Source organism: Pipra filicauda, unplaced genomic scaffold, assembly GCF_003945595.2.
Source record: "Pipra filicauda isolate LSUMZ 115617 unplaced genomic scaffold, ASM394559v2 scaffold134_size1991817_pilon, whole genome shotgun sequence".
Lineage (NCBI taxonomy): Eukaryota > Metazoa > Chordata > Aves > Passeriformes > Pipridae > Pipra > Pipra filicauda.
The window spans coordinates 1562501-1588866 of record NW_024103818.1 but is presented as its reverse complement, the minus strand read 5'-3'; the positions used below and the strand labels follow the sequence as shown (position 1 = coordinate 1588866).

The following is a 26366-nucleotide window of genomic DNA, read 5'->3' as shown; positions in this document are numbered from 1 at the left end:
CATACTTTTATGGACTTCAGTGGGTGTTTTGAGAAACGCAGAATCAGACCCTAAAGGTGCTCTTTCTGTCTGTAGTGTGTCAGAAAGAAAACTAAATAGCCAACTGCAACAATAATAGGGCAAACTTCTTAGGATGTCGCTTAAGACTTCGGACATTGTGGTAGGCCCTGTGCTTTCTGAAGGGGTAAGAGCATCAGGAACTTTCCAAGACTGGAGATATTGTGCATTTCCTCTTTTTGAAGGACCAAGGTATGCTTCAGTCAATGGCTGAAGTCTCAAATTTGAGTCTGCAGGTCAAATTTTATTATTGTAATAACTGTGTTCTCACAAACTGGACCAATAATGTATTGCATGATCTATTTGATGATCGTGTTCCCTCTTTGGTTTGAGTTGTCTATCTGTCTAGATGAAGTGTAGCCACACAGAATGACATAGAAGTACAATTAAAAAAACCAAGAAACTTTTGATTTTTTAAGTCTCAGTTCCTTACTAGCAGGGGGATTATGTGTACAATTTCAGTCTTAATTAGAAAATACAAAGCACATAGCTTTTCAGAATGCTGCCACATTCTAGGGTGGTCAAAAATTCCTCCTGACACTTTCTTCAATGCAAAATCAAGGGACAAGAATTGAAACTTTTATATATATACACACAAATATCCGATAGATTCCAATGCCTTGTGTTTTGTTTAAATTGTGTTATTCTGGTACAAAAAAAAAGCAATTATATTGAGTATGTATCTGTAGAATAATATACCTTAGTAATACCAGGAGTAGTCTTTTTTAGAAAACATACATGTTGTGTCAAATTAGAGTTTCTGATGGCTCATTTGCATATTGAAAATTTCTTTACACAGTAAGTTTATTATTAATGCACTCCACATGGTCTCTAAGACACCATCCTGAACTTTTTACTCACAAAATATAGATAGACACAGATGCACACACAGAAACACGTGTACATGTATTAGTTACCATGTCCTGCATAGTCTATCATATTTTTGTATATGGTGGTACCTAGACATAGATTTTTGGGGTTATCAGTCATATCAGTCATTCCACTGTGTTTACAGGTGTTACTTGTAAGAACAAGGTGAGCAGGATTTGGCTTGTATTTGGGGATAATAGTGCCATCCTTGTCAAGTAGTTCAGTTCAGTTTTACGTTTGCAAAATTAATTTACCAGACCTTTGAGTCCAACCACCTTCACAAAGAATAAGCTCTATAGCCATTGTAGGTTCTTTTATGAAAGTACTTTGTGTTTTATTTATTCCTTCAAGATAATGATTTTGTCCATTTCATCTGATAAAATTATATCGGGGCCTGATCCTGTCACAGTTGTATACTTAAAACTTCAGTTAATGTCTGTGAGCCAAATCCTGCTCAGCTTACTCACATGGGTGTCACCTGGCCTGGTTGATTTTACTTCCCAGTTATAAATAAGAAGCAGATTCCTTATGGTTAATTGAGTCTTTAATATCCCCATAAAAAGCAGTATGAGGTCAAAATCAACTCTAGCAGGATTACATATACTCACAAAAAACTAGCCAGACTTCACTCAGTGGAAATCTTGGGCATACAGAGTAAGAATTGTGATTTATCAGAAGATGTTCCCATATCAAATTTCTCTGTTACAACATCTCTGTTCAAGAAATCCTGTAGCAGTTAAAAATTCTTGCGGTTTCCAAAAGATTTTCAACATCAACAACAGAGTAATGTGTCAGATAGGCTTTGTATGCCAGGAGACTCTTGTCCTTTCTGTTGCTCTTTTCTAGATTTAGCAAAATTCAACGGTGGTGCTAAATCTTTTTTTTTTTAACTTTCAAGGGAAAAAACACTGGTAAAATTATGTTTTCTAGGGAAGGCTGTGTGTGTAAATGAGAAACAGTGGATAGCAGTGGAGTGATCTCCTGTGGCCCTGCTAGTACAAGCTTTCCCCATATTGTCTCCTGCTTTTATATTAATTACAACTTGCATTATCAGCTGCGAGTGTGTAGCCCAGCAAATAGAAAATACTTTCCCTGGAGACATAGCTTCTTGTATCTATTTTCCATCTCCTTCTATTGTGCTCTACTCGGTATTCACTGCTTTTCTCCTAGTAACACTGCTCTTTAACACAATTAGGTAAGAGCAAGAGGAGTACCATATTTGACTCCCAATTATTAAAACTACTGGGAATAGATACAAGTGCGCTGTTCACTTTCTGTGGTATCTGGCACTAGTTTAGGTCATATGTGTGTGAAATCTTTATAGTATGCACACGTATACAAAATAGGCAATTGCATTTTGGCAGACATCATCCACACTCTTCAATGTGTTTCTGCAAAGTATATTACTAAACTTGCAAGAAGAAACAAGAAGCCACGCTAGCAGTTTGTGTAATTTATCTAAAGTTATCTGTTAGATTTATTTTTTCCTTCTTTTTTTCCCCCCCCAGTGTGATGACTTAATATAAATTTCATTGAAACTAACAGAAAAATTGCAACTAACATCAGCAGGCTTTAGGCCAGGATCTCTTTAGGTACCCAAACTGTACTGATAAAGTGTTTCCAGTGAAGCAAATTTTAGATGCGTCATTTGGTCCCGGTTTTGTTTTTTTTTTGTGAAGACACACATAAAGCAACTACTTACGATTAGTCATTTGGCCAAGAATTTTTTCATGAGGGATGCAAGGTTGGAAACAGTCTAGGGGAGAAAAAGAGAAGTTCGCTGGGATGTAACAATGATCTTAGTCCAAAGCAAAAGAATACTGCCTTTTTATGAGTGTGTAAACTCCACCCCCAGAATTATTTGTAATTTTTTATAATATTAAAGCCTAGCTATTTCCCTCCCTTTCAAATTCCTCCAATATTCTACTGTCACATCTAGTAAATATCTTATATTTTCTGTCCTTCAACAAAATTCTGCCAAATTGCTTCCTCAAGAAAACTGTGTCACAAGAAATACATTTAATTCCCAATCAATACAGTCAGTCTTTCTAAAACAGGATCTAAAAACTGAGGTCAAGAACAACTCAGCCTGGTAGAGACAGCAAGTGTTTTCAGCTGTGTGGGAAGTCTCCTTCAGTTATGGTTTTGAAACAGAAAGTCTGATCTAGCTTTTGAAATATTGTATGATAGGTTTTGATGACTTTTGCCTTAAAACATAGCTGAACTGTTATCAGTCAATTATTGTAATTTTCATATATGTGATAAGGAGCTCCAACAGCAGTTAATGTAAGAAAGCCTGCAGTACACAAAATTAGCATAACTCACGGTGTTCCCTGAAAAGTTTAGCCTAGGTGAACATGTTGCAATTATTACCTTTTCTAAAAAAAGGTTCCAGCATGATGCTGTTGGAGGGCTAAACTCATGCTATGCTATTGTTTCTTTCCTTTTTCATGTATTTCTTCTAGCTCTTTATCTGATTACCATCCGGCAAACAGCTGACGCTAAGAGGCTGCAGAGGGCTGAAGAGCTCCTGTCTGCTGTTTGCCTTCAGCTTGAAGCTATTTGAGTGGCTTCCTAACTCAGAGATAAAAAGAGAAGCTCATAGGCAGAACTGTGTTTTAATCCAAGCTGTAAAGAAACTTGCTCAGTTTTTGCATTTTATTTCCATCTGAACTTTTCGCTAACCTTATTTTCAACTTTTTTGTTCTTTCTAATAACATCTGGGCTGATTCAGCTTTCAAGGCTTCTCATCTTTCTGTGTTTCTCTCCACCTGACTCTGTAAAATGATGGTAAAATGTGGTAGTTGGTTTGTTTGTTTGTTTTGTTTGGTTTTTTCTTTTTTTTTTTCATGAAATTGTGGGGGATTACAGTATTAATAGTGATTTCTGAGACTTAATATGATAACCTTGATGAATATAAAATCTTATTGTTTGGTGGCTTTTTTTCATGTTGTAATTCTGTGTGAGGAAAAGTAGATCAGTCTTCTAGGTTTTGGAGGGGGTGGTAATTTTGTGCCATAAGTGCTGTTGTGCTGACAGGTTATGCAAATTTCAGACCCTGACCTGTCTTCTGATTTTACTCCTATCTTCCTGCCATGGAACCATGTACGTGGGTGCATGTGTGTGTCTGTCTTTGTAAGGTGAAGGTGATTTGGATCCTTCTTACCCTTTGGTCACATGAGACTTTTCTGGGAACCTTTTGAAGTTATGGGCTCTTTCCTTTGTCTCTGCTGTGATCCGGGTCAGACCCGTCAGATTAATGTTACTGGGTATTGTAGCAAGCCGTTATTTGGCAGTTCTATTCTGCATTGCTATAGAGCATGTGGTACTAATCAGTGCTAGGAGATTACTTTGAGATGTTTCAGTATAGATTCTGGGACTTGGTCCCAATCACACTTACACTGTATTTTACAATGGGTAAATCAGTTGATTTTGTTGAACTTATTCCTACTACGCATTGGGGTAGATGAGGTCAGGATCAGTCCTGCTCAAAAAATTTATTCAAACTCGTCATCTGCTGTCTTCAGGTTCTCCTCATGCTTTAATAGTAGAGTATTATTTCACAATGCAGATTTAAAGCACAATCAAACCTAAGAAGCTTTCTTTTTTTTATTTTTTGAGGGGGGACTTATTGTTTGTTTCATTGTTGAATTATTATAACGCGCTCGATTAAAGTTGTCGCATACAGGTGACAAGTAACACAGGTCTTGCCCCTAGTCTGATCTGTTTCATGTGTTCTTGCTCTCCTTCTCTGCCAGAGGAAATTCCATCTCTTGCCTGCCTTCATGTGGTGCTGATAAAGCTCTTCCTGTACAGTAGAATTCCTGTTTTCCTTTAAGCAACAGCAGGGTATTGGGAATGATCAGGAAAGGGGAGGAGGACAGGAGGAGAATACACTCAACAAAGTAGCACTAAACTGTAACATTAACTTTTCCTCACTTATCCTTTTAAATAGCAGTTCCTTTCTCCGGGAAAGACAATACCCAATAAATTAGATAGTGTACTTGAATTATGTGACTAAAGTACAGTAGTTGAGGTCTTACTTAGCCAAGTTTTGCAAACTTTGTATGTCTGTCTTCTGTGTTCCCTTTTGTAGTGTTTTATGCATGGTAATGTAGAAAGAATTACATAAAAATCACTATACATGTTATTTTATATAATCACCTGGTGGTTATTTTTGACAATTCTTGTAAGCGAACTGTTAGAAAGATAATTCTAGAAAGTCTTTTGAAATGTGTCATATCAAGGTGGTGATGGGGGGTGGGGGATGAGGAAACATCTTTCCCAGTATATAACGTCTTTCAGGGAAAGCTTGCTTTTTCCCCTCACAACTTTGAATCTGTTGAAAGTTTTTCCAGTGTTTAAATGTGTGAGAGAGAGGGTAGGGAGTGAGGACATACTCCTCTCCCATGCATGTTTTCTTGTACTTCTTGAAACAGTTTCCCTCCTCTTCTCCCCTCACTGCTCTAGTCAGTCTATAAAAACAAAGTGTAAGAAGACAGTTTGCATAGCAACAATTTTGATCCTAATGAGAATAGCTAGTATCATAAACTGTGCAGGTTGATGCTCTCTCCTCCCACTACCCTGTAGAGCTCATTAAGAAACTTAATTTTTTTTCACTCCTGATGTATTCTTCTGCAGTACTACTCAAACAATTAAATCCAGACAACTCTTTGGAAAGCTTAAAAAAGAAAAAAAAATCTGTCCTGTGCTTAAACAAGTAAATCTTTGTATCTCCTCTGCTTGTCTTTGCTGAAGAATTATTACACTGTGCAAACAGTATTGGTGTTTGGCACATTTGACAAATGCTAATGTGTATACTTCCCCCCCCCCCTTCTCCTGGTTTTCTTTCTATTCTTCATTTGCTGTTGGAATGGGAACCGTGGAAAAAATTCCTTGGCACTCTGACACCAGAATCCTTCATCTTGGAGAGACCATGATGATGCAACCTCAACGCACTCAGCAGGCACACCAGGGCCCTCCAGCGGGGGCCACGCTTCCCAGAGTGGAGACAACAGCAGCGAGCAAGGTAAAAGGTCAAACTTTTTCCCTCCGCAAAGTAGGCATGACTAAAATAACTCCAGTTTTTTTCATTATATCAGTACATCTGCCTTAGAGTAAACATGGAGTGGCAGACTTGCAGTATAATCAGCTGTGACTTAGGGAGACGGTATTTCCTTTTCTTAACCCACTTAGCTGCATTTTATTGTTATTTCAAAGTGAAATATCTAATCTTCAAACAAGCTTTGTAATAACAATTGATTAGTTCTGCCAATTCCTTTACAAATTTGGTTATCTACAGTTTATTTTTGTGTGGTGTAAGTAAATATAATGACAGACATACTCTCCAGTTGCGGTGCAGTTGTTTGAGTTGGGTAATAGAGTTTAACGTGTAGTTTTAGCCGGGAAAGAAAATTCTATATGAAGTTATGAAGCTGCTAAATTATATGAAGTAGAAGAAAAACCTGAATTGGACACAAAAATGTTTCTTGCAATGTTTGCTTGTACGGACTTGTTTCTTCTTCTGAAAATCTGGATTTGAATGATAAACAGAGATGCACCTGAGCTGCAAAATCTCTGATATACCTATACAGTGAAACCTTCTCAAGGGTTCAGGAAGTTTGATTATTATTTCAGAATTTTTTGTTTTATTTCCTACTGCACCTTATGTGTGGTCATCTGTACCCATGCTGACTGAGTGTCAAAGGCTGTCATTTTGTTATGATAGTGTTTTACACTACTCGTTAGAAGAATAAGTGACTCCAGAAGGTGTAAGAATCAAGCCTCCAGTGCTAAAAGTTGGGTAATGATGGCCTGCTGTCACTCTTGGATCTTGATTCAGAGTTGTGGTTTTTTTCCCTTTTTTTTAAGACCAAAGTTTAAGGTGGACTCCATGCCTGTTTTTCTTTGTAAACATGGTAAGCTTCTGCTAGTGAGAGAGATATTACCTTTATAAGGTCTTATGATATGGTCCCACCATGAGATGTTTACTGTGCACCTGCAGTATTTTGCCTCTGTGTTTTCATCCACGTGCTTAGCAGAGCCAGCTGACAGGGCTGACATCCAACAAGCCATGCGGGATCCCAAAACTGTAGAGAGGAGAAGCCTTCAGGGCTAGAGCTGCCGTTATAGGTCTCATGCTGTGGACCACTTCTCACCATGATATTTGCCTCGCTTAGGTGGCAGAGCAGATATGTGTTTGCATGTCTGTCACGTGGCCCACTGCTTGGCACAGAGCTAGATTCCCTTGTCTGTCTTACGATCTGGTGTTGTACCCGTTGTAATTCTAGAAACTTGCAAAGTTTGTTTCTGGTAGAGTGGTTTGGTTTTGTCTCCTATTTGTAAGAATTGTTTATACATTTGTAATCTTATAGCTGATAGGAAGCAGTCATGGCACAGGGTGTGATCCAACTCCAACATAAGTCACAAGGCCTTTTTTCTATGAGGTTAGATGGGAGCTGTACAAGACCTAGCGTGAACCATTACAGATTCAGCAGCTAATGATGAAAGGGAGAGCTTGACTGCTAAACAGCATATTGGCGTTTATTAGCTGGCCACAGCTAATAAATAATAGCTATTTATGTCTATTAGCTGTCCGTAGGCTTTACTGCTGATCAAATGTTTACATGGTATATTGTGGTTAAGATGCTTGGTGTAGCAGATGATCATTTGCATACTTAAAAGTTATTCCTTTGAGTGGTCTACCACAGCATCTTCATTCCATCCATAGGTATGAAATTTCCACAGAACTGTATCTTCACTGTGCCTCAGTAACCCCTTAGAAATTAGAAAAGTTCCTTCGTTGAGCCATATAAAGAGATCCCTTGTATCAATATCCAGGGATCTTGCATTTCACTAGTCTCTGATCCCTTGTCATGTCACTCGTGGTGCTTGGGAAATATTGATAAGCATTAGAAAAAGCAGTTGATGACGACTACACCAACTTCCCATTGGAAACTGAGTTTTCTGCTTTAACAAATATGACTTTAACAAACCTGTTAGAGTCATTTCTGCAGAAGGGGAACAACCACTGAAGGGCCAAATCAGTTACTAGTGCTGCCCAGTCTATCACGGTAAAACATCTCTAGTATGCTTGCCCTAGTGCTCAGTTGGGCCTTTTAAAGGAAAGCAAACGTCCAGTGGTAAATCACTCTTCCACTCAGCTGCTGGCAACTAAAAGATGATTCTACCAGCAAAATTCCCATTGGAGATGGCTCTGGATTGCTCTCCCTCTCTCATTCCTGGAAAAGACTAAAGAGAGGGAGATACGTCTTGAATTTTCATTATGCTTCCTTGAGAGGGGTAGAGTTTACCTTATAATTTGTAAACTGGCAATGAGTTGGTCTCAAGATGAATAGATGCCCTCTTGAGCTATTCTGGTGCAGTTATTTGGGTCAACTTGGTTTCCTTGCAGTTTTGTCAAGAGCATCCACAAATGCTGCTTCAAGTTGCACTTGCTCCAAAGGATTTCTTGGAAATGGGAGCTCATTAGAGAGTCTTGTGTTACATTAGTAAATTACAGCCTTCTGCATTAAGGCCTGGTGGCAGCAGAGATTGATTCATATTAGAGTCTGTTCTGGCTTTTGAGAGAACTCTTTCCAGGGGTCTCTGCTTTTGCCTTAAGTCTATGATGTGAAGCTTGTGATTTTTTTCTCTTTTAATATTATTATTTTATTTTATTTTGGGAAGGTGGGGGGGAAGATGAAAAGGACTTGGGTTGAGTGATGACTGTCTTTTGCAGACTTTCTCTGCATGAGGTAGATCTATTTATTGTCTGGAAGAATCCATTCATAATTTTTAAAGTTTGAACCAAATAAAGAATGTTTAGACATTTTGTCTGTTTATGAGGACAGTCTCTCCATGACAGCGCATGGCTGCCCTTTGGCATCAAAAGGGTTAATATGGTCCATGTTTGGTATTATTAGAAACATGCTGGTACTGAAAGAGTTAAAGAAAGGGCCTTCAGGCAGTAAATGTTGAAAGATTATCCTAATTTTATTAGTGGTAAGTGTCTATGTTGTTCTTAACATGTCACCTCACTTGTTCAACAGAAAACTAAGCTATACAACATACTGATCATCTGACAAACCAAAGTAGTAGCAATCTGTAATCCAACAAGCATTTTTTGACTTTATCTCAGTTCAGATTCACAAATGCAAATCAATTCTGTGTAATACTATTTTAGAGATTAGAAGTTATGTAATAGGTCTGATCAACTTTCCCCCTGCTCTAGAAAGAGAAAGAGTTAAATATATCCAATAATAAAAATAAAACACTCTAAACATCTTACAAAAAGGAGAAGCTGATTTAATGGTCTAATGAGGCCATCTTCCAGAGACTTGTTTTGTGTAGGGCTTGCTTTGACCTTTTGCTTTGCTCAGGAGCCCAACGCTTCATTTTTCACATTCTTGCAATTACGTTAACGCTTCAAGCATTTCTGACTCCAAGTCAGCTAGCAACACCAGGCATAACTCAACACTGTGAGTTTTTCTCCTCTCTGTAGATTCATTAACAGGTCACCGGGGTCCCAACTGAAATTTAAAACTGACTGGTTCTGTTGGGTTAGCTGAGTTATAGCAAAGGAGATGGCAGGAAAGGGGGGTGAGAGAAGGGGAGAGGAGAGAGAAGACCCTGGTTTTGGCCAGGGAATATATGTGTAAAAACTCTAAGTGGAAGATTAAAAGGTGTGTGTAGCTTTATCATCCACCCTTTTCTTCGGAGAGGAAAAAACACATCTGAAAGTCTTCTGGGGTATTGTGTTTTCTTTATTCTTTGCGAAACAAAGTGAAAACAGCCCCTGCCTTCACATAAAAGGCTAAATGACTTCTAGAATTTGGCATCAGTTTATACCACAGTGATGGATGTGATGCTCCCAGTCTTTAATTCCTGTTTAATTTCTTTATGGATATTGCAAATAATGAATATGACAGATTATGCATGAAAAGTGAGAAATAAATCTTTTTAAGGTTTAAAAACATGTGGTCTATAGGAAAACACCAGGGAATAATTTCAGTTTCATATTTTATGGTACCAGGATTGTATACCTGCTTTGTCTTATTCGTAGTTCAGTCACTCAAAGGGCCTGATCCAGCCAAGTTGGAGGCTGTTTTCCTTCAGGACCTTTCAGGAAGGCCAGCATCTTTTTAGGATTAGACTTGGGTGACATACTTGATCATAAGTGAGAAGTCAGAGACAAGAAACCTTATAGGTTATAGGGCAGTAAAAATATAAAGGAGTATCATATCCACTTTACCCATGTGAGTGAGTAGCTCATTGATATGTGGGTTTTTTGGCTTAGTGGCTTTTTTTGATGGGACTACTTGTGCTGAATGATCTGGCCCTTTATAAATAATATCTGAGGCTACTCTCTAGGGCAAATCTCAAAGTAATTTTGAAGCACTTATGTGCAAGTTTGATGTTTGTCTCACAAATCTGCCCACAATAGCTTTCTTTGGTAAAGATTCCTAATCTGATTCAGGGCAAAGTCAACTAAAATACTAGCTGAAATTACACATTGATCACAGGTTAACTCTCTGGATTGATGCTTGTTGGAAAAATTAGGTAGTATATTTCTTATTCAGCAAATACAATCTTGTAATAACTATAGTATTAAATTTGTTTACAAAACTAACTGACAAAGCCCAAAGCCCAAATACTATTCTAGTATTGGAAACTACTAGAACTACATAAATCTTTGAGCCAAACTCCAGTTGTCAGAAAAAGGAGATAAATAGGCTGATGTTAGTAATAATTAAAAAATAACATATTCATGCAAAGTCTTTGGAAACTAATCCAAAAGCTAATGCTACAGCTTCTTTTTCTTAGTCCTGTAAATATGGTAAGCCTGTTGAAGCTAGTATGCATATTCATCATAATATTCAGAACATAATTTTCCTTTGTATTTTTACTTATAAAGGTATAGGGTATGGTTTTATTGGAAGAGAGCAGTCTTCTATAAGAAAGAAAATTCCTCATAGAAAGGCTCAAACATCCAGACTGTGAAAAATCAAACTTCCTATTAAATAATGCTTCACTGGAGTTGCATTATTTCAGAAAGCACAGCCCTCATAAAGGTGAACTGTATGAAGTATGAAAAACTCTTAAAGAACAATGACTTTTTTCAGCTGAGGAAGATACAGGAAGCAAGTAGCCCTAATTAATTCATCTTTTCCTTTCAAGTTTGAGAGGCCCGTCCTTGTGTTGATATGTATGAGTAATTCCCATTAATGGTGGTGGGAGTTACGCATGTGCATTGACAGAAGAATAGACCCCTCAGTGTTCAAAGCACATGAAATTTACATTTTTTCCATTGCTGTAATTGAGATGTTGACAAATTGGAGAATATTGATGAGCCTTTGTTTTAAGTATTTCTTGCCAAGTTTGCTTTATTTTTTCATGGTTTGAACAATGGTGTGGGTTCAGCAGCAATGAATAATAAGAGTAGAGAAAAGATAACTTTGTATTTCAATATTTTGATGTGCCTGTATGAAATAAATTCTTAGGCAAATGGAATATGTTGTTTTAATCATTAGCTATGCATGAAAGAAAAATTGATGTTGACATCTTTGCTGTAAAATCGTTGTAATGGGGCCTTCCTTACAATTCATTTTTGTAAAATTCATTTTGTACATTTTGCAGCAATTGAACAATCCTTGCACTGTGAATAGGCAGAATTCCCAGAAATACTGAGACAGTTGGCCCAGTAACTGCTGAGCTCACACTGCACACCACATGCACATTAACCATGATGATGCCAGAACCAGCTTTGCTAAATACAGTCAAATTTTAGTATCTTCCATCCTTTCTTTCTGTCTATTGTATAAACAAATATATGTTTTTGCAGTTTTTGTTTGATTGCTGGAGTCGGCAAACATTTATGTTCCTATTCACTTTTCAATAAGTAACATTAAAATTTCATAGGGAATCTTCACTTCACTATACAGTTTTCTAATAATCAGGCTGGTAGCAACTGCAGATTCCTCACCTTTTATTAAATTAAAGCTAAGAGTGCACGTGTGGTGTTTAAAATATTATACTTGTATGTGTTTGTAGTTAAGTTTCTCACCTCACTCTTACTTTTGAATCCACGTAGGCTTGTATGTTTAGATGTAGATAAAAATCTATATACACATTAGAAAACATTTACTTCCATATTTGTAGTAAGTTGTGCTGGAGTTTCAAATGCAGCCTAGTAAAACTCTGTCATAGGAATGTTTTCAGAGTGCCAGTAATCTCTTTAAAATAACCCTAAATACAATATGACAGATGCCATCTGGAATAATCTTTTGCTAGTTGCTTTCAACTTTTATTTTTTCCTACAGCTAAGTTCATGTAAAACTGGTCACTTACTGTCATGGTAAACATAGTGAACTCTTTCCTCCACTTTTGTATATGAAAGTTTGGAGAAAATAACTACATAATTTTACCTAAGAGATTGTTACTGTTGAGAGGTTTGCCTCTGTCTTCATCTTTCTGGTTTTTTTAAATATGTGTATATTTGAATATATATATTTATTTATGTGTTTGTATTTCAAAATAAAAAAGGTAAGATTCCCCCGCAGGACATTCTTTCCATCTCAGATTCTACTCAGCCTAATCCAATTTGCCTCCAAATGTTAGATAACATCCCATTTGGTAAATTAGAATTGTATGTTTGTTACAATATTAATGGTTTCATAATGCAACACATTCAAATACACAGTATCGAGTGCTTAAATGTCTTCCTGTGTTGTTACAGACTAATTTCTTCCTATATATACCAATTTATTTGAAAGATCTAGTGTTGGAATCTCTGGATTTTTTTTTTTAACTTAGTTATGTAAAGGGATGTCTCCTGATGCCTGTTAGAGTTTAATTTAGAGTAGTAATTAAACTTGAATACTGCCTCATAAACAAAAGATAAACAATAAACCAGCCACGTTCCCTGCTGTTTCATAGCTTTTTTTCCCAGATGTTTTAGTCCGATAATTTTTACATAGTGAATTACCTAGCATGGAGTGCTATAGACAGAGGTCAAGGCCTAGCTCTTTGTAATGATTTTATAAAAACTTTTCATTAAATAAATGGTAGAGTTTCCTTGTGTAGCTGATAAAATTGTCAGATACCAAAGGATACTCATTAATTGACTTTTTAATTCTCTCCCTCTTGTTTAGCAAGACAGCACTAATTAAAAAAAACAACCCATAAAATTTCTTTTAACTGTTGATGACCAATGAATGTTGCTATTTCTTAATATGAGAGTGCCTGAACAGTACATTGGAATCCTCTCCGTCACCCTTGAAAAATAAAAATGCCCTTGCAGGAACTGCTCTCTCCATGTTGATCCTAAGCAACTACGTAAATGTTCACAGTGGAAGGCTTTTAATTTTTCAAACTGCTCCTCAGGCTGCCGAAGCTTGTGTGTCCATCTCTGGGCCGCTCCTCTGCCAGCCATGATCTTTCTAATTGCCAGGTACTGGTAGGCCGTTCAGCTGCAGAAGCCATGTTATTTTCACTGGGTGGGGTAATTACTGAAAGCTGAGAATAGCTGCACTAAAGACACGGGGATACTTTCATGATCCCATTAGCATAAGAGAGGGTAAATTATTCATGCCAAGTGAGGATTCTATGGGGAAAAGTATAGTTAATGCACATAGTTTTTAAATGTATCCCTTTCTGCTCTGAGACTAAATTCTTGTTGGATTCAGTTCTCAGACATTTACGGGAAAGCTCTAGTGGCATGTTAGATGCAGTTCATCTCTCTCTGTTTGCAGCGCTCTCAATAGAGACCATCTGGCACAGATCCAAAAGGTGATTAAACAAAATGATCAGCTCTTGTTGCTGTGTTACATGTCCAATACTCTGGATTAAAAAACATGACCCACAACAGTCAGCTAACATAATTTTTTTTTTCCTCCTCTTTCCCATTCCCCTGTAAGAATTCAGATGGTCCACAAATGTCTATGCCATCTTTGTGTCCTTATGGCCCATAATCATGAACAGGTTGTGCAAATGGCTCTTTCTGTAACACGGTCTGTTCCAGCAGCATAGAAACATTTCATATTAATTGGGTCAGTCTAATGTTCATAACGACATGGGGAAAAATTACCCAAATATGTTCCTATAGTAAACCCTTAAAATGTGCCTTTCTCCGATTAGAAAAGTGAAATTAGACATTAGGCTCATGTAGCTGATTTATTTTTCGGGACAGAGGAAAATCAAAGCATGACACTGTCATCTGCTTAAAGTAGTTTAAAGCCCCTTCTAACCAAATAGAAAAAAAGGGGGGGAGGGGTGAGCTGTGGTTTAACACCACAATCAGGGAATGAATTTACAGTGCTATTCAGAATAGTACTCCCTTATCATAAACAAGCTGATAATCACACTGAATCTAACTCCCAATTAGCTCTTTCTTTGCTCAGAGAGATCAGTGTACATGTCCTCCTTAAGCCGTGATATGTTGCTGTTGAGTCAGACAGAACGCTTGTATACCTTACATCATATTCAGAATGTAAGGATTAATGCAATATATTTACCAAAAAAAACCAGCTAATCAGCAAGGTAATTTTTCAAACAAATCCGTTTAATGCTTGAATTAAGGTAAAAATGCCAAGACTGTGAAGAGAGGACATATGTATCTTATCTTTTTGGGGTTGCATCAAATGCCAAGTACTAGTGTAAATTTAACAGAAACCAGACATTGTTGGAAAGTAATTAAAGAAATATTGAAATTAAACCTACCATATGAGTGAAATATTTGTAGGCCCGTTTTGTTGCATGCATAACAATTTGCAGGGAATTGAACCGTATTTCTTTCTCTTTACTTCTTGAGTTGTACTTTGTTAAATATGGCAAAGGAATCACCTCTGTGTATTCAGTCATAGGACTGGAGGGATCTATTTCATGCTGAGGATGTTTACAGTTCAAAATCAGTAGGTTTACTCAGAGGAGAAATTTATTTAAAAAACAAAACCAAACCAAAACAGTAACCAAAAAAACCCAAACCAAACCAAAACGATAACAAACAACAAAAACCCCCAAACAAACGAAACCCAAAAAACCTGAAAGCCTTCAAATCTATGCCAAGAAAAATCAAATTCCGCTTCTGAAAGCTTAGAAGATCCACTAAGGCTGTCAGCATCCCTTACTGTGCAAGGTCGTTGTGGTTTAACTCCAGCCAGCAGCTCAGCTCTACACAGCCACTTGTCCATTCCCCCCAGCCAGTAAGATGGGTGAGAGAATCAAAAGGGTAAAAGTGAGAAAACTCATAGTTTGAGATAAAGATTGTTTAATAGGTAAAGCGAAACAAGGAATTCAGCACTTCCCCTCAGCAGGCAGGTGTTCAACCATCTGAAGAGAAGCAGGGCTCCATCATGCATAAGGGTGACTTGAGACAACAGCTGCCATCACTCTGAGCATTTTCCCCTTCCTCCTTCTTTTTTCAGCTCTATAAGCTGAGCATGGCACCAAATGGTGGGGGATATCCCTTTGGTCACTTGGGGTCATCTGTCCTGGATGTGTTCCCTCCCAAGTTCTTGTGCAACCCTGGCCTCCTTGCTGGTAGGGTGGGGTGAGAAGCACTTCTGCTTCTTTCCTTGATGCTGGGCAAGTGCTACTTGGCAATAAAAAACCATCCCTGTATTATCAACACTGTTTCCAGCACAGCTCAAAACTATGCCCCATACTAGCCAATGTGAAGAAAATTAACTCTACTCTAGATAGAACCAACACAAAGGTGAAAGCCATAGGTAAAAGGCACAGGCATGTCCAGAGTGCTCAGAGCAGGAGGGCAGACTCCCCCAGCTCAGTGCAGCCTGGCGAATGACAGAGACCCACATAGCCTTGCGGGGCTTAAGGCTATTACAGGGCAACTCACGCTCTGTTATCATGCTGATTTTCAATTGATTTTTTGCTGTACAGTACTTGTTGAAGACCCTCTAGAGCATCAAACACTGCATTATGGCACTACACTTTGTAGTACGGTGGCCCTTTGTTTTAACGCCTTGTCTTTGCCTGAGAAGAGGAGTGCTAACCACTCCGTGATAGCTCCAGCTTCTGAGCAGCTTCTGTATCTGGGGAAGTAGAACAGGTGAAGATTTGACAGCTGAGTTTAGCCGGCTCTTAATGCGATTTGTTGCATTTGTTTATAGTTCTAAATTTTCAAACCTTTCTGACTTTGAACTACTGTAAAATGTTGCTTTTGATTTGTAAAATTACTTCTCATGAAAGTAACTGATTTCAGGGTACTAAATAAACCCAAATCTGGGTGTGGTGTACTTTCTAGTAACAGGTGCTAGAGGTCGTTAAAGCTGGAACTGAGGTTGCAGGAAGCTTAGTATAGGCTAAAGTGAGTAATTTCTCCTATTTTCTACGTTCCTATTTCTTCACTTAAGCCATTGTATCACTCAGATAAGCTTTTCATTCACTAAAAAATAAAGCCATTTACATGAAAGTCTTGATAACTGATGATTTTTAAAATACATGAGTGTCTATATATTTAGGATCTCATCTTCAAATAAATGCTTACCATTTTAACCAATGGTTTCTACTGTTTTGTGTAAGTCTTTGTGCATGCAGTAGAAGATGTAAACGAGTATTTAAAATTGTTTACAACGATAACAAAGTGCACTTGAAAATACAAGTAGAAACTTATATTTGCAACTCTCTGGTGTTATGTGAGCTATAAAAAAGCAGTGTAGTCATAAAGACAGGATAATACAGGGAAATAGTGACGACCACCTTAACTACCCCACTATCTGCACGATGATCCAAATGTTTGGTCCCTGGAAGGACGTCTGTTATTTTGGTGGCCTCCCTGTAGCTTCTCCATTTGTTGCCATGAGGTAAAGATATGTCTGTCTACCCAGCAACTAACTGCAGAACTGAATCCAATAGGACTTCATGTAAGTTACATGCCCTCTCTGACATGTGGTCTTCCCCATTTGTACAATAACCACTAGAGTACTTAGATGTTCCATGAATGATATGAAATGGTCATCTGTTGTCATGGACTACTCTGATATTACAGGAATGCAGGGTTATATAGAATATTCTTCTATTGGGGTTCTTCTATTGGCCTTCCTGAATTTCATAAAATAAGCTTTGGATATATTGCATTTGTAAATTATTGTATTTGTTATTTAAAAACACTTATTCTTTTTTCAACAAAGGTGAAAAAAGGTGAATGAAATACTTGATCTTTTAACTTCATACAGTTTTTAATGAACAAGACTTACAAAGTGATAAATAAAGAATGACATGGATCACATCACCAGTTCTTTAGTGATGTTTCCATAAAGATGAGAAGTCTCAAGTAGTGTTTCCACTGTTTAAAAAATTGTTATATCACTATACATATGTTTTATATTCCTTGTATATTTGCCTTGTTTAGTGGGGCTTTTTTGTTTTGTTTTTTCTCTCTCCCCCTGAACAACCATAGTAAATGTAGATCAAGGAAAACTTGGATTCTCTGTTCATTTTTAGGTCTTAGGAACTCAGTGGTGATGTTGGTTTTAAACAAGATTGTGTAATGCATTGTCTTTTTTTTTTCTTCTTTAGGAATTCCATAGTACTCTAGAGCAGGTTGTGATGCTTAGTGACCTTGCACATCAATAGCTCTGTATTTTAAACATGGACACTGATTTTTCTTATCCATGGCCTACTCTGTTGCCTACGAGTTTTCAGCATAAGCAAAGGCAGTGGTGGCTAAGAATGAAAGCTTAGGGCATCAGAACTGGCAGCAGTATCATGAATGGTCTTCTTCCTATTTAGATAATTTTTGTTAACTATGAAATAACGTCATATGTGTCTGAGGGGGCAAATTAATAACCTTTTACATAGTTATTTTACAGTTATTACTGCTTTTAGTCTTAATAAGCACACCAATCTAGATTTAGTAGCTTGGCTTTCTACAGAACTTAAGAATAATATTTTAAAACATGACAAATAGATGTCTTGATCACAGTTACAGTACTCATGAGAGATCTGTCTTTTGTTGATGAATCAGCAGAGGACTGTCCAGAGAAGGACTGAAGGAAGGAGGTGGGAGTCAGTTAAAAGCAATTCTTCCTTCTCAGAAGAGAGAAGAGGAAGACATTATTCACATAAGATCCTAATGCTTCTTACATGGAATCAGTCGCAATAGCAAGGGTGCTGCTACTTTCAGATCTGCAAAGTTTGGGTCAAATACATCCAAATAAATGAAAGCAAAGCATGATTCTCTTATCTTAAAAAACAAAGACATGAAAAAACACCTCTATTAGTTTTTTTACGATTTCCATAGACACTACTGCCATTAAGACATGTAGGATCTACAAAAAGACAGCTATAAAATTTTAATACTTCCTAATATATTTTGGAACAAACTTTAATCATGCTTTATATTTTAGAGGGCAAATATTAGTAAGCACCAGCCTTTTTTATTTGAACAGCAAAGTTTTGAATCACTTTTTTTTCCTCTGTTGGTTTTTAAATGTTACATTGAGCTTCAGAGAAGAATTAATTTGTGCTTTCAGTTCAGCTAATTTCTTGAAATGCTAACAGTTTTTAAAATCTATTAGAGAATAAACTTATGCAGTAAATTTAAACTTAACTTTAAGGAATTAGACTACTTCTCTTTGATTGCGCTCAATACAGTAATTCAGGTAGGTGTGGAGCTGGAGAAAGTAAATGATTCTTTGTTTTCTACTGTTACATATGGGTGATTTATAAGTGACAACCCCAAAGCCTGGCTGTTTTTAGGTTATTTGTGAATCTGTCTTTACCCCAGCATAAGGAGTGAACACAGGGAAATTGTCTGATGGCAGAGTTGGCATGATGGCCCTGGTGACCCTGTTCCTACCTACAGCTGGGGCAGTGAGCCCAGGAAAGAGCAAGACAAAGTGGTTTCCCCCTGCTTCACTGACTTCCCAGCTGCTTGGAGGCTGAAGTCTATTGCTAACTCCAGATGCTCAAACTTGCACTGAGTTCTGTCCTAAACTGCTGGCCTCATAGCTTGTGGAAAGAGCTCAAATTATTTTATGGATGGTTGCCCTTGTACACTCTTGGCACTAGACATTCCTCACGCACAGGCTAAGATTGGGGTCTTCTACTTTCTTGTGTAAACAGAGCATTTGCTATAACTGACAAGGATTGGTGGAGCAGCCATGAAAGTGAGAGAGGGGAATTCAGCAAAATTTCTATTAACATGTGATTCGTACCATGAAATTTTTTGACAACCCTGGCATTTAATTCTTAAATAAGTAAAGAGTGCACTTTTTCTTATAATCTTGTGTTATGCCCATCATATTGTGACAACAATTGTTTAAGCAATTACATATGTTTAAATTTTCTTTGAACCCCTCCACATACAGCTGTAAGTTCATCATACTTAGACTAAAGGCAGCCCCTATTTACAGAAAGTTCAGCAGAGTGAATATAGTAAATACATATATAATGTTAATGCAGGACTTGGTGCTAAGGTTTTAAGTAATTTACAAGTGTAAAATTTGGAAACTCGCATGAACTTCCTCTCTAATCTTACACTCCTTCCTAAAGAGGATGGAACATCACTTAAATAGTACAAATCAAAATTTTTCAGCTTGGATCTTCCTTCCTAATTCCTCACACCTTAGGTTTACCACTTACTGATGGTTCTCTGTTTTATGAGACTCCTGACCCTGTACATCTGTTAAAGGGGATAGTTCAGAATGAAGATAACCTCCTACTCAGTAGGACTGCAATATTCTCTTAGCTCCTACTAGATGCTTGAACAAGCAGAGGGCTTAAGTGAAATCCTTTAGCTGAGCCAAAATCTGTTCTTATTTAGGGACTAATCCAAAGCCTGTTAAATCAACAGAAAGAGACTTTGGTTGACTTCAGAGAGCTTTGGATCAGGCCCTTCCTTGCTAATACATCTGAAATCAATGGAGGTACATTAGGCTTCTGCCAGTGGAAAAAAAAGAGAGAGGAATCGTCCTTTATACCTAACATATTGAGGTCCTGGTGCTCAAATAGTGTCCCACGTACTTCATTGAGACAAGAATAATTTTGACTTGATTACACTGCTTAGTGTTCATGGACTCTCATTCAGCTGAGTACATAATTCAGTTGTTTAAAACAACCATGTTGTTCATCCACCTTATGCCCAAACATTATTTTTGTTTGCTAATGTTTTATATCAAGAAATTTCTTGCAAAAAGTAAAAATGGAGGGTGTCAGTTCTTGTATTGGATTTATTTTTGTATTTTTATGCTATTAGACTGTTAAGAAAGCTGTTTTGAGTGAAAAATACTCAGTCTATAGAATAAGTAAAACTCAAGGAGTGTAACTTTTACTGTCAGTTCCCCGCCTTGAGAAAATTATTAAAACCCCATGTCTTCTGTATAGCCAAAAGGCTTTTTATTTCTTCATTAATGTCTTTTATTTTTATTTCTCAGTGTTAAGCTGAAATCCAAATTATAATTTGCCATTTGTGTAATAATTACCATTACGGAGATGCCAAATATTTTTAGGCAAGAAATAGCAAAGGATTAAAATTCCTGTGTATATTTCAGCACAGGCTTTCCATTTTCTGAAGTGCCTACAGTAACAGAAGTAGGACCTCAGTCCGGAAAAGGCTATTACATTGCCTTACTCTGTATATTAAAGACCCATTACTGAAATGAAAAGGCTCACATTAAGGTTAATATTGACCAACTCAGCCTTTGTAAGATTTGTTTTCAATTGACACTTTTGCTCTAGCCATAAACTACAAGTATTTGCCCTAAAAATAAAGTTGGTAAGTTTTGCCTCCTTTAGCTCATTAGACTTCTGATTAGATTTCATGTGCTTCTGAATCCATGCACTTAAGATTCATTTTGTGTATTCAGACACTTAACGTATTTTGTGCAAAACATCTGTCACAATGTGAAAATGTATTTAAGTAAGTAATATTTCTAGTTCATAACTCTTTTTTTGGTGATAAATATCTTTCTAGATGCAAAGTGTTAATTAATGCTTTGTTTTAATAGACATATTTATTCAGGAATGTTTTATCCATTTTGTGTAAAATAGTAGATCCTATAAGTTTAGAGTATTACAAAATTAAATTTTGATTTAGAGGTTACCAAAATGCTTAATGAATATAGATGCTTTTCATTTTAGGGAAACAGGGATAGGCTGATCTGTGCTACCATCTCATATGACTTAAAATTTTGCATGTTCTGTTCTTTGCTTGTGCAATGATTTTAAAAAGAGGAAAATTACTGCAGTGCTCCTACTTCAGTCCAAGAGAGAAGAAACAATGCAGTTTTCCAGTTAAAAAAAAACCATAACAAAGACTATCATATGAGTGTTGAATATTTCTTAGATTTTAATTGCTTATAGATTTAACTGTTTTCTTTCAGTTTTGTGAGACCATATCTGAACTTTACTATAGTTCACAAACTTACTTTAGATGTTGTTGATAGATAACCACTATGTATGGTCCTGTTTTCTTCTTTCTTCTCTCAGAATAATGAAGTTCATCCTACCTTAGCTATTTCAAGAAAAGCTTCTGTGGTGCATATCTGCATTGATAGATGAAACACTTTCATTTATCTGTGAATTGGTTATCCTAATTATTTCCCTGAGTTAGATGTTATTAGCAGTTCATATTCCCAGCTCTGAGCATAGTTTGGCATAAAGTTGTGTATATGAGCAAGGTTTTATGAAGGAAGGGCTTTACTGATTTTTTTTAAAGATCTTTCATTCATGCTATTAATCTATAAATCAGGCTCAGCTAAAAATTTGCCCCTTTTTTGTTGTTTTGTTTTCTCTTCTGAACCTTTCTAATCTGGTAATTCATCAGCAACATTCAGGGTTTGGTTTCAAACCCCTCTCTGCTTTCTTGTAAACTAATCCTACAGTCATAGGACCACCAAAGAGAACGTCATTTTAGCTAGAAGTCCACACTGTCAGAATTCAGGTTTACTGTATGCCAATTAACCCTCCTTTAAGCTCTTCCAAATGGCTATCAATCTGGTTTGTTTAAAAGAAATAAGCTGTCCTTTTATTTTAGAACTAGGAAAGAATTTTACATCTTTCTGAAGCAATTTTCTGCATTTTTACTGACTTCATTGATGTGAATGTAAAGTACACAATAGGTCAAATTCTGACTTCAGTGGGAGTTGGTGGGAGCACAGTCTGTACATCTGAAAGTAGACTTGATTCAATCTCAGTGTGTCTGTGCAGCAAAAAAATATCTTATCTCTATATAATTTGTCTTCATATAATCAGTGAGTACAGATTTGAGTTTGTTTCTCTTGTTATTTTCATGACTGCCTTACAAGAGCTCAGAGGAGTTCTCAAATTCTTAGTGGGGGGGTGTGTGTGTGCGTGTGTATTTTTTTTCCTTGTTTATTCACATATAAACATTTTACATATTTCCTTACAGAATTTCCTTGTAAGGTTCAGTTATTCTTAAGAGACTGAGAACTCGTCTAGCGTATAATTTGTAAACTATGCAAAGAGCACCCTCCAGCTGAGGCAAACCCTAGAACCATCCACTTGGACCTGCTTTGCTTGCCACTGTAGAACTCTTGGATATAATGGTCCTAGTTCAAACTGTGGTTGTGATGAGCAATACTCATGCACAATTAGATGTCCCGTGGAGGATCCATGTATTGGTCTTCTGTTCTAGTTTTCCATCAAACATCTGCTTGTTATAGCATGATTAATTTTCTTTTATATAATTTGAGAAGGATATTGTTTTTGATCACCAAAAAAATCATAACACCTTCTGCTCTTTCCCCCCTCCATGCTCATTAGCTGTTCTTGAGTTGTCTGTCTTTTTTCGTTGGAGCGAGGTATAACTTCTGTGAACAAAATGAGATTATCGAAACCAAAAGAAAATGGAGAAAGTCAGTTACACTGTGGGCAGGAATGTTGCTGTTAAATTCAGGTGAAACCATGGATTTTTTACTTGTGTGCTTTACCTTAAAACTGAGTAAAATCTGTATCTCACATTCAGAAGAAAGACTTCATTTACACCAAGTTTCTTATACTGTAAATAACTGATTCAGCAGCCTTGATCCACTCAAATTTTACTTTCTAGCTGCCTTTTTATAACAGTCCTTTAAACACTGTTGGTTTGAAACTTATCACCTTATTTTTAGAATGTCATAGGTAGAAAACATTGACTTTAAAAATATTCCAAGTAGTTTAGGCCTTTAACATAACATTAGAATATTTCCTTCTCTAAATCATCAGGCATATATTAAAAAGCAACTGTCAGTTGGTTTCCTTCCTGTCTTATATGTATTAAGGTTATGACAATGGAAGTTCTAAGCTTAGCTTCCACTCTCCTTTCTTTTTCAATTTAAGTTAATAACTCTGGGGCATGTTCTCTTAGTTACATTAAGTATCCATGAAGGTAGGAGTTTTTTGGTGGTGTTGTGTTCTTTGTTTGGTAGGTTTGGTTTCTTTGCGGGTTTTTTTTGTTTGTTTGTTTCTTTTGGAGTGGTTTTTTTTCTGTTTGTTTGGGTTTGTTTGGGTTTTTTTAATAGTATGGGAAAGAATAGTAGGACATAAACCTTTTAAGAGTTGATTTTGTAAAATGTATAGGATGGACAAAGGTTTATCAGGTTTTTCTTGAATCAACCCACATCTGTTATAAGAAACAGTAGATCTGCAGACAGGCTATGGCTTTTCTCTTGTCCAGGGAAATCCATTGAATCTTGGCGTTCATTTAGGATTCCCTCCTCATGAGCAAATTCCCATGACCGCTTTTGAAGCTTTAAAAGCTTTGGTTTTGTTTTAAAAGGCCTCTGAGCATAGGCAGTGTTTTCATAGGCATTTAGAAACAAAAACTTCAGCTTTTAAACCTCCAAATGTCACTGTGGGGATTCACTTGGCTTCACAGCAGACCAAGTCTGAGATAACACCTGCAAGAAATGTGTATCTGTGTGTGTGTATTTTGTGAAAATTGTGATGCACTACCTCAACTAACCCACAAATGTGACAGTGGTGTGTGTGTACTTGTAAATCTTATTGTTATGTTTTTCTGTTATTCAGTTTTAAGAGCAAGCTATTATTTTGGTTCTCTGGAATTACTGATTTGGATAAGCCAATTTTGGTTTTAGATTGTTTTAATGTCTTCTCCCTCTATGTCCTTTGATGCAAACACTAACAAATGGTCTTCAGAAGAACAGATTGAGTGAAAGTCCATGGTTATGTTTCATTATCTAAAGGGTACTGAGTTTTTTGCTTCAGCCTTGCTGTTTTCTTCTACATCTAACATCAGTTGCACAATAAAAGGTAGTTTTCTGTAAGGAGATGGGTCATACCATATGTAAACCCAGGTCTGTTATTACTTGAGAAAAAACGTACAATAGAAATGAATAGACAAGTTGTCAGGCTGGTGAAGTAACAGAAGTACTTATTTGCACTCCTTTTCAGCTCCATCTCTACGTGTCTTAAACACCTGAGGTGAAATTTTGTCATGTTTTGGAGGGACGGGGATTTTCAGAATTAAGGATAAATACTGAATGAATATATTAGCACTGCCTTTCCTCTGTCCTGTGCTGTTCTCAAAACACCTGTTAAAAGCAACCAAGCACATATTTCAAATTGATGATACTGACTGGCAAACTTGGCACCAAATAACCTGCTGAAACTAAAATGTTGATGCAGAACATGTGCTTAACTTAACAGTCCATAACCCTGTTTTTCAAACACTGAAATACCTACCCTGAGGAAAGCTCATAAAACTAAGGTCTTTAAAGTTCATAGATTAGACCAATGAAGCTGTGGCCATTTTTAAGAATGTGCATCTTCATTGACTCCTATTAATTCAAGATGGCCAAGTGCATAAAATAAAAAACATGAAAGTACTGAAGATTTTTTTTTTTTTTGAAAGTGTGCCTTTTGAAAAAGTTCAGTGTCTAAAAGAATGAGAAGAAAAGGGATCCTTGGAGAGGCAAACATTCTGCAGCTGAGAGGACTACATATTGCAGGCAGGTCTGAAAGAATCTCTGCTTGGTTTCCAAGGGTATTTAATTATTTTTAAAACATATAATGATTAATTCTTCTATAAATTCCCAGTGCCTTTAAGATTCTATTGCTTGGAATTAGGTTGAGTAATTTGGCATATCTCTAATCGTGTTTCCCCATGTGTAACATTCCAGCCATGTCTGTCTTACTTTACTGTTAAATATATAATTTATAAACAGATAGCAATCCTGATAAGCTTGTTTGAATCCATTCTAGAATGAAATTACTTGTGTGTGATAGCTTCAAGCTGCTTTAGAGTAACTGTCCTCAACAAAGAAGAAATCTTTGTTATACTATTCATCTGGAGGCACTGGAAATTAAAAATCTGAGCTACTTTAGCAACCAGGACCTATTATTTCTGAAGTGTTTCCCGAGAAATAAACTTTCTGCACCAGGCAAACATAAATTTTCAACAATTATGCACACAAACAATTTTCCTTTTTGCCCTTGTCCACACAGGGTGCGAGTTTGACATGTGCAAGTTTTCTTAATTGAATCTTTCTCTCCGTGTAAGTTTTCTGACAAAAAGCTTACCATATTCCATTTCATCAAATGAGTGCTTTTTTATGCCTCTAAACTATATGCTTTGCTGTTAGACACTTTGGGATATGGTGGTTTTATTTCTCTTCTATGGGAATAAACCAGAAACATCTTCTTGTGCTGAATAGCCTGACTGAAAACAAAAATAGACTACTTAAGCTGTGAATTAGCAAAGGGGGGTCAGACTGTTTTTTTTCTCAGTGTTCCTTACTTTTTTCTCAGTGTTCCTTATTTTTTTGATAACTGAACAAAACTCAGGGGAAAAAACAAGTTGTCCTTAACAAGGAAATTATTTAGAAGTACAACATGTTTATGTATCTGGGTGAGAACAGTGCATTGTTAGCAGTGACTGCATGAATTGCATGATGTAACCTTTGACAAGAGAGTGTCTGCTGGAGACATCTTTCACCCTAAGGAAGAAGGCTCTGAAGGTGGGGAATGCTGCTATCTGTCCTGGCCCACCACACACAGTGGCTGCCCACCACTGTCCTTGCAGCTGCCTGGTTATGTAGCTCTTCAAGTACAAATCAGACAAGCCCAAACCGAGCAGAGTCTCCCGAAGAGATGTTGAAAGCCAGCTTGCTTTTCTTTGGTTGAAAAGCAGAGGTTAAGTCGGGACCTTGGAGAATATAAAATTAGGGTGAGACCCTTAGTCTATAAGTAGTCTCATTATGTAATAAAGCACCTGAAGAAGGATTGCTAATATCTGATATGCTTATCCTTTACTTTTGTAAATCACTTTACTTTTGTAAATCACTTGTTAGCAGTGTTGTGGAAACCTCTATATACAACATGTTACCCTTCAGACACACAGGTTTAAGTTACAAACTGTAGGGTGCAGACACAGGAAGCATCAGCTGTTTTGTTTTTCAGGTGGTGAGAAAGGAAAGGAGAAGGGCTGGGGCCAGTTGGGGAAGAAGTAATAATCATAA

General features: G+C 36.9%; 1 protein-coding gene across 7 annotated transcripts in view; it reads left to right on the top strand.

Moving 5' to 3' along the window:
* The window catches only part of MEIS2 (Meis homeobox 2), a 171117-nt gene that overhangs the window by 9943 nt on the left and 134808 nt on the right, over positions 1 to 26366 (top strand). For all 7 annotated transcript variants that reach the window (XM_039378320.1, XM_039378318.1, XM_039378319.1 and 4 more), the window contains one exon: positions 5842 to 5956. In XM_039378320.1, coding sequence (XP_039234254.1) covers positions 5842 to 5956 — 115 coding nt within the window. The remainder of the gene's footprint in view (positions 1 to 5841; positions 5957 to 26366) is intronic.